The following is a 10,070-nucleotide window of genomic DNA, read 5'->3' as shown; positions in this document are numbered from 1 at the left end:
TGCGTCTGCTTCATCCTATATATGCAATATTACATATATGAAGCATACAATGACCATAAAAAACACACATAAATTCGATGTTAGAGAGTGCGAGCGATGTAAACGAAAAAAAAGTCACCCCAAAACCATATTGCGACTGTTGATTGCCTAGGTGTATGGCGTACATCCGTATGTGTAATGTTCAACCAAAATGGGGAAATGCATTTTGTCGACGCACACATACACACACACAGGGAGAGAGTAAATGTGTTGGTCGAATGGTTGTTGGTTTATTGGCATTGTGCATATACGTATCAAGCGTATCTCTATATTGTATAATACCTATGGTAGAAGTGGCACATGCACAACACTATATGCGACGAATATGAGTAAAGCACACAGAACCGTATATATGTAAATTTACAAACATCCATACGATCGAATCGGAATAAATGTGCTATGGCGATTGGTGCGCATGTCCAGGCCACAGAGTGACATTACTTAATGTTCATTTGTTCGCAATGGGCATTGCTATAAGAATTGGATAAATTTGTACATTGGTTTTCATCCAAACGGTTGGTGTACACTGATGGAAGAGCAACGAAAAAAATGTGACACCCTGCGTTCTAAACCAAACAAATCGCAATGACGAACATAATGAGTTGTTGTGTATATCGGAGAAGATGTCGATGTGTGAATGTGTATGGCATGAATTTCCATGTTGTGTATAAAATGATTGCATGTTCATAAAGCGAGCATAGCATAAAGACCAACATCGTGTGCCATACCATTAGTCCTTAGCAAAGTGGTGCTACTGCTGCCAGAGAGTAAATACAACTCACAGTTCAGTTTTTCGCGTACAATCAGCGTTCATTGTTTGTTGGCTGGCATTTTAGTTGTTGCCAAAAAAAAAGAAGAAGAAAGTAGACAGAAAAAAAACCCGAGCATACGCATCGCATTGAATTAGAAATAACTCCAATTGGGAAATAGGGAGCCAATAGGAATAGAAAAACGTTGAGAAACTCACAAATTCAAGCCATTAAATAATCACCATCAACGAGCCATAAGGGTTTGTTCTGCATATACAGTCAATATTTAGAGAGAATTTTTTTTTCTCAATTTAAATTTCCATTGTGTGTCGAACATTACAACTGTTCTGAAAAGAAAACGAAAATTGACGAAATATCGTGATAAAATTTACATAATAGAATCGATTCGGAAATAAGTTGATAGTGCGTGTTAACACGGAATCGATAAAATTCGAACTACCGCAAATCAGAACGAAAATAAAAATCCGTATAACACATGCGAGAGAGCGAAAAGACACACGTAGAAAATTGACGAAAATTGTACAAAACAAGTTGAAAAGATTTCGCCATATTACACATACCAATTTGGAAAAAAAGTGATAAAAAAGACGAAAACTCGCGAAATAAATAGAACAAAGTTATTTACACCCGTGTGTCGCATTTTAGTTTTTTTGTTAGGACCACATCAATTGTGTCAAGATATAGTGCAAGAAAAAAGTTTGCAGACTAAGACAAAATAAATAATAAAAGCTGAACAACATTTAAGCCATCCAATATAAGCCAGCCACGACAGACGTAATTTATTATTACGGGGATTAGGCCGGTTGAGAAAATCGGAGAGGTATCACTTTGCAGAATAGGCAAAGTAGCATCAACGACCATCATACACACCAACGAGACCGAGCCACGCCACATTCGCATACACTTTTTTCCTCTCAATTTTCAATTCGACGAAAAGAAAACACAAACAATCCATTTATCCAAAAAGACATAAAGCAAACATTACAACAACAAAAAAAGAGAAAAGAACACACACGAGAACAACAACAGCCTCGCCGTTTTTTCTCACAAGGCCTATATCCCATCGACATTATATTTGAACACGAGAATAAACACAAGATAATCATTGCGGATTGTATGATTCAATCATCAGATGATAAATATTCCATAAATCAAAATCAAAAACGTGCTTCTTGTGTGGAAAGCTTCAGCTGTGATTTAAATCATTTCTACGTTTTTATAAGAAATAAATAAGTAACCAACAAAAAAACACACACACACAAAAACAACAAAAAATCTAGGGAAATCATTGAATATATAAAGGAAAACCACCAATTATCAAGTTTGGTGGTTGTTTTGTGGAAATTTCGTATTCGCTGTTTTATTTTGAGAAAATACATTTGAGTCCATAGAATCAGCAACTCAATTTGACGACGACGACAAATTGAGAGAAACCATATTGAAGCAGCCGAGAACTCAGAGTAACAGCAATTAAAAACACTTAATTAACTGTTATCATCTGATTTGTAAGTATTTATATATATACATTATTTATATTCGGAAAATGAGCATGTGCTGTGTGTATGTGCATGAGTAACCATTTCTCAACCCGTTCAAATATTCACTAACTATTTAATCAGTGTAGTTACGCTACAGCGAAAGTAGGAAAAAACCGTAAAATTTCTCACCCCATCATCATTATTAGATTTTCATATCGTTTTCATTAGACATTTACTTTGGCATTAGTCATAAAATCGACGTTTGCTACAATTTTCCATTCAAACACACAATTTCAAATTAAAATTAACGATTTATCGATTTTTACGTGTAAACTTCTCACATTTACAATTTGCTTTGATTAATGGTGTTAAAATGATTGCCACTGCATTACAATAAACCAAAGTTCGGTCGCACCAATCAAATTCATAAATGACTTATCATTTTCACCGCAATTTCCTACAGAGATTTTTGTAATTTAATCCATTTTGCTTTGAACCTATTCTCTCTTTTTATTACATTTTTCATTGTCTCTTTACCCTTTCGTGTGGGCAAAAGTTTCCATTGTTTGTTTGATACTCTCTCGAATAATTCCAAATACACACAAAAAAAAAACTTTTTTCAAATGGAAAAGTTTTATGTAAAACATAATGTGTGCCATATTCTTGGTCGCGACGGATGTCGCACCTAACGCAGCACAAACAACATGCACACAAATTATATTTTGACAACAAAAAGAAAGCAAAAATGGCGTTGTACGAGAGGTTTCACGTGTTCGGTGAGAGTCAAACAGAGAATGAAAAAGGATCAACATACATTTTGAAGCAAAACGCATAAATTACATATATTTCAAATACTAAATTATGCAGAAAACCCGTTGTATAAATAAGAATCTAAGCAGAAACAATACGATGAAAATCAAGAAGTAAAATACACGAAAAAAAATGACTTGTTGTATTTGCTTTTATGAAGGTCGAACCGTATTCTCGACTCACACACATGCCCCAAAATACCAATGTTGAATGCAGAATTTTTCGGTTTACGTCAATCGAATTCGCAGACCGAACAACACGTCTTGAATATAAATTTTCAGGATGGATGCGTCGCACTTTAAACATCCATTTTATTGTCCTTTTCACATTCATCATCGGAAAACTAACGAAAAATGAAATGGAAATAATTCAAGGCATTAAGGCAGTTTTCACATAGAAAATTAGACATTTAGCGATAGTTTTCACTTTATCTGAACTAATTAGTCTTGTTGATGCGCTCACATTCCAGCACACTGACGGAATGAGAGGGTTTTTTATCGTTCTTAAATTGCAGTCGCCATGAGTGACTTGTATAAATGGTTAAAGGATTGCCACACTTAGACATGTTATTAGGTTGAAGGATCATGTAATATAGCCCTTATTTCGATGTAAATGATATCCTGCTATTATGCTCATTCTCTCATCGTATATGGTTATGAGTTTGTCTGCTAAATGCCTCAAATTCAACCAATTTAACATTCGTTCATAACTTCAACGAAAGATATATAATATTATAATCCAATCATGTATGGCATAAAACAATTTTACTCACCAAATTCGGTGGCACACAGTGAAAAATTACGAATGCTAAATTGGCTGGAATTGAAGTGTGTGGCGGCCTTTTGCCATTGATTACTTCATTATCAAATAGTTTAGTAGACAATAGCTTGTTCATTTGGCTTAGACTCTCGGATGCCTCGGAGGAATGCAATTGCTTACTAATTGTTCGCTTTGTGTATTCATTTACAGAAATGGAAATCATACCGGAAGGTGTACACTTTCGATTGGTGCAAGACGATGAGCTTCCAGCTATTTTGGAATATTTAAAACAATATATGCCGGAGGCAATAAAGGTAATATGTATTTTCCAATTTTATCACAGGGAAATTGCGTCATAAGCTTTGCAAATTTAAAATTGAAATTTTTATTTATCGAATTGAACGCGTTCACTGCAAAATATCAAAATGTCGAAGAAAGTGATATTAAAAGGTTATGGTTGTATTTTTTTTCTAAATGCAAAATATTAAATTCATTGGAGCATGAAATTCTAATCCTGATGGCACGGAAATGTTTCCATCTGATGTTCGAACATGGTACCTGTTGTTGGAAATTGTGATTTTCCACGCAATAGCACTCCGATACCATAGAGCGTGTTTGTGCGCTTACGTATGACTCAATGCAATATGGTGTGAAAAATGTTAGACAACACAATCCGAGCAAATATTGCCTTTTGAATTTGCGTGCAATTACACAACTCGACAGACGAGTGACGAATGTGTATCAACTGTTCGTTCGTTATTGTTAATTTTTTCCCGCTTTTGTTTAGCTACGATACGTTAATTTGCTAAACTTTCGCTTGACATCTGTTAAAGGTTGTGCCTTGTTAATTCAATTGGACGCCGGAAAATTGTATGGAAAAAGTGGTGATCGGCACGCTCTAGTGAATTCAAATTATATATTTTTTAAAAACACACACATTTTTAAAGTACATGCTATGTGCTGTGTTTGTACGCGATTTTTTGTGTTCCAAAATTGACCTTGTCTTTTACTCCGGCTCAAGGTCTGCAACACCATTTTTTTTTTAATTTTGAATTTTCATTAGGTATTTGCATTTTCATGAAAAATGTGTGTTTTCCTCCGAAAGTTCTTCATATTTAAATAGCTGTAAGCTATGTCTGTCCATTTCATGTTCTACAGACACTAGACATGTTTAAAGTATGCATGCATGCACACCAATCGCATTCTATTTCGAATAATTTAGCTGCATTGTTATTGCTTACTAATGAAATGGCTAACGAAGAAGAGAATGTTAGCGACAACATTGGGGTAGAAAAAAAAAACAAAATCCGCGCCAAGACGTCGCTATTTTTTGCCAGCAGTTATTTTTGTTTCGTTTCAATTTGCTTTTATTTTTCATGAATCTATTAATTTTTCCGCGGTCTAATTGGGTCATTGCATGACACTACCATACGAGAACGATGGAGAATAAAGAGCTTGAGCACATTTCACTGAACATAGGCAAACAAACAAATTACTACAATACTTGAGTATGCGACGCCACTATTAAAACAATAAATAACACTTTCCACTTGGTGAAAATTGTATGCACGCGCCTCTTTCTCTTTGACTATCAACACGATGGCATTTGTTTTTTTTTTGGCAGCACCACTAAAACAATGAAGCAGCGCGCGATTGTCAGCAACAGCATATGATTGTGCTAATGCCAATGCTTGTGCTGCTTCTGTCTCATTGCCGAATTTCCATTCAATTTTTCAAGTGCACGGAAACAAGAGAGTATTGATTTATTTTAGATCAGCGTGCGCGCGGGCATTGAAATTATATATTCATGCCAAAAATTATTTGCTTCAACTTAATTGCGGCAACCAAATTGGATTTTCTACATTAAAATTTATACATAATTTAATGGCGATTTATTGAGTGGAGTGTGCAATTAATTGAACAAAAAGCCAATTCAATTCACAAGCTAAATTATATTTTATAGATTTATAATTATGACACACCTTGTGCGCGCTGTTGTTTTTGTTTACTTTAACTAATTTATTTTAATTTTTTTTTTTATTTTGACCTCGCCAAATAGTTTCATCAAACAATAAAAACGTACCTGAATGATCGAGTATGGAAGTTTTATTTTTATGTATCGAAAAAGTGGCCCGATGAACCGATTTGTTTACATTTTCCTGGCTGCACTTTGACGGTAAGCCTTTTGAAATTGGAATATTCAAAATAATGTGATGTCTCAAAGAAAGCGAGAGTGTGAGAGACGAAGAGTGAAAAGAAACAAACTTCATTTCGAATTTTGTGTTTGTTCAACAGCCAAAGGATAATATTTATGGAAGTTTCGGCATATTTTGCCCGTCGGAACGATTGGAATGCGTCGACTTAATGGAAACGGAAACAATTTTAATTGATTGGACACTAGAGATGTACCTGAATTTTACGCACATTGGCATTATGAATCGAATTGATCAGTTTTATCAGAAGTATGGTGTGATGGAACGTTTGCACGGCGATATTTATGTAGCACAAGCTCCTTTCAAGCAAATTGAATTGGAAAGGTAATGAAGAGCACCAACGCACATTAAAAATTGGTGTGTGTATGTGTGTATCTGTCTAAAATAGCTCTGGAAAACCATTAAATAATTAATTGTACGCTTTAATTGTGTACCGTATTTTTTTTCTATCTCTTTCGTGTGTAATATAGTTTGCCTGACGATGAGGTTGAGATGCGTCCGTTGAACATTAATAATGTTAAAGCCATTCACGACTTGTATCCGGCTAGTGAAATAGAATGCGTTGAAGTGTTCGAAAAGCTCATTGGCACCTTACCAGGGTTTGGTGTTTTTGTACACGATACAGACGAACTCTGTGCATGGATGATGCATTCGTATTATGGCGCCATGTTCTCAATGCAAACAAAACCGCAATTTCGTCGTAAAGGGTAAGCGCTTAGGTTTTTATGGTTTTTATTTAAAAAAAATAACGAAACAAATTAACTCTCACTTTGGCTAAACGCATCAATTTTCCCATTTTATTTGCATGGCCAAAAAAAAGGTATGGAATTCATTTGGCTCAGGCACTCACCGAAAAAGTCATCGATCGCGGCTACACACCATTCGTCGTGATTCGCCCCGAAAATGATGCATCACGAAACTTATACACAAAATTAGGATACAAAAAGGCTTATGAAACGGTACGTGTAACTTTACAACCAAAGGTGACCGGTGACACAACTGAAAAGCTCAATGGTCACTGTGCCAATGGTCACCATATCATCGATATTCAAAAAGACGAAGGCATCGAAGATATGCGTGCAGAAATTGTACAAAATATCAGTCCAAATCAAAATGAGGTGGCCAAAGACGAGGGCATCGACAATGGCGAAGAATAAACGCACGAATTTTCAACCAACAGAACAAATTGGACAAAACAATTTTCGAATTGTGATTCTCACGTTTTAATTCCTTCTATTCCTATAATTCCCAAACCAACCAAAAAAAAAACCAGCAACAAACAATACATTTCTCTGATGCCGCAAAACCATGAAGCTAAAATGCTAGCAAATGATTGCCTAAAAACAATGAATATAATTTTAAATTTAAATATCAGAAGGTGAAGAAAACAAAAATTAAAAATTCAAAGGACGAATTTTATTTTCTTGAAAGACATGAACATGTGCAAAGAAATCATAAAAGACATGAACATTTTTAAGTAAAAGAAAAAGAGTGTATATGGAAATGGATAGGGCTTAATTTATGATGAAAACAAAAAAAAACACACACACAACACTTTTTTTGTATGGCGATAATGCATTTATTTTAGCGCGAAAAATGTCTTCTACATTTATATTATATTATATTATACTGTATGAACCTTTTTATGAATATGTAATCGAAATAGATACTCTTTTCTTAAGCGATTTGATTATATTTATCTAGCGGAATGTGATCTACATATATTTTCCAATTTATTTTTCTGTCCAATTCTGTTCGTTTTCCATCTTATATGATAACACTTCTTATCAACAAAAAAATTGAAAAACACTTTAGAAGTCTCTATCATTTATCCGTAGCTTTCCAGTATATAACCAATCAAACGGGAGAATCGAAAAATGTTTGAGAAAAAGAAAATTCGAAAGAAACATGCATAGATTTGAGATTATTTCGTACCCGATCGTAGAGCTCGCTTTCAAAAAGAAAAAAAAATACAATGTTGATCTAATTCGAATTTTGTTGCAAATGAAATCGGGGGGCGTAAAATTACTATATCAAGCTCAAGGAATCTGATACCGTATGCATGCAACTGAAACGTGTGTGTGAAATTTTTTATAAATCCAATCGGGCTCACACAATTCTTACATATTTATAATTACATCTTTTGCCATTTTTTACTATTTTATTCGTATCATTAAAACAAAGAAGAAGAAGAAGTGGTAGCTGAACAATGAAAAGCCTATACTTTTATACAACTTTTAGTCTTCGAATGAGCGCAAAATCATTATAAATATGTTTAAACAAAATTATCGAGTAGACCTTAATCACATAATGGCAATATAATGGTGCCGTATTTATTTGATTTTTTTTTTCTTTCGCGAAATTATTTCAATGCCTGCATAAAAGAGCTTGAATATATTTGCACGAATAGCCAAATTGCGATTGTGATAAATATTAAAAGAATTTTTTTAAACAAAAAATTGTAGAAGCATAGGCATTCAAAATGAGTTCCATAGTTTGGTCAGTTTATGTCGAATTTTTTTTTAATTTGAAATGCAAATCTGCATTATTACACATTAGCTGACAATAACAATAGAGCCACACTGAGAAATAAAAAAAATAGTCGCTCGAATAATGGCATGTAACAATCTCATATGTTGAATTGTTAAATTCAATGCCAATAACGAAATATTCAAGGCTTACCTCGTGTATATACCATATACACAGTTTTCAAATGAATAAATTATTATTTATTCAAATTTTAAAAAAGGAGGAAAGAAAAACTATTTTGCGCCATTATGTGATTAGCGAAAACGGAGAAAAGAATGAAAACAACAGTCATTTTCTCTTAATTATTATTATTCCAACTATCATCAATGTAACACGATGAAACAAATAACAAAATATGTAATATCATTTATATTATACGGCAACAATTTTTGGTCCAAACATATAGATTCGTTTTCTAATTAATCTTGCACACAGTATTTTTCCCAAAACAAATGAAAATGAAGAAGGAGGAAAAAACGACAAAGAAAATAGTCCGTCAGGAAAGTCTCTAGACACACAAAAAGAGAAATACATTACACCATATGCTTATGCGTGAATGAAGTTGCAGTTTTGCCATTTATGCTCACAAAAAAAAAAAAATATGGGAAAAACACAAGAAAATACCAAAAAATGAGAAATTAACCAACATTTTCTTTAGGATTAATGATTACATGTGCTTTATCATTCAGTCATATCTATTCTAATTTTGAAGGAAAAGAAAATCAATGATTATGCAAGAAAAAAAGTGAAAGAAAACTGAACAAATTATCCAAGTAAAATAATCAAGCACCAGACCGTTAACATTGACATCCAGGACGGTGTGAGCATATAACATGACACACATACACAGATTGCCTAAAGTATTGCTTTGTGAACAGCAGCAGCATAGCTAGAAACACCAGAAGGAACACTTTTTGTTATAATCTTTTTTCTTTACAAAACTTTTTTACATTTTAATGCACACACACACACAAAATAGAAGAAAAAAACAGACAGACCGATAGAATGCATACAAAGATAGAACCCAGGATCAAATTTGTTTTAGTCTGTATAATAGAGAGATGAAATCGAACAACAAAACGAACGCAACTTTAACAAAGATTTAAAAAAAATGAAACCGAAGAATAAAAAGAACTATAGTTAGACACTGAAATATAAAATATATATATATATATTACTTATAACGAATGAAGAAGAAACCAAAGTAATTATTGTAAAACAAATTTGTATTTGAAACAAAAGAAAAAAAAAACAACAACTGAAACAAATCATGCAAATGTATAAACAAATATCTGTAATAGAAATGATGTGTGCGTGTATGTGCCGAAGATGTATTGAATGTTGTGTATTGAATTCGAAACAAAATGTGAGTGTTTGATGAAACTGAAAAAGAAAAGAAATGTATTCTATTGTACACAAGCCACACATTTTCATTTCATAAATAAACTATGAATCTTCTAATTGAACCAACT

At 33.4% G+C, this 10,070-nt stretch overlaps 1 protein-coding gene across 1 annotated transcript; it reads left to right on the top strand.

Moving 5' to 3' along the window:
- Positions 1–728: 728 nt before the first annotated feature.
- On the top strand, positions 729–10,068 carry LOC116347575. Its single transcript, XM_031778227.1, has 6 exons — positions 729–2,314; positions 4,067–4,170; positions 5,916–6,032; positions 6,152–6,393; positions 6,540–6,776; positions 6,890–10,068. Exons 2-6 carry the CDS (start codon positions 4,069–4,071, stop codon positions 7,224–7,226), a joined length of 1,035 nt encoding a protein of 344 aa, XP_031634087.1. The 5' UTR covers positions 729–2,314; positions 4,067–4,068; the 3' UTR covers positions 7,227–10,068.
- The last annotated feature ends 2 nt before the right edge of the window (positions 10,069–10,070 follow it).

The sequence above is a fragment of the Contarinia nasturtii genome, unplaced genomic scaffold (genome assembly GCF_009176525.2).
Source record: "Contarinia nasturtii isolate CC-2019 unplaced genomic scaffold, AAFC_CNas_1.1 Cnas_scaffold_1964, whole genome shotgun sequence".
In the NCBI taxonomy this organism is placed as follows: domain Eukaryota; kingdom Metazoa; phylum Arthropoda; class Insecta; order Diptera; family Cecidomyiidae; genus Contarinia; species Contarinia nasturtii.
The sequence above is the reverse complement of the archived record's forward strand: the minus strand, read 5'-3'. Positions and strand labels throughout refer to the sequence as shown.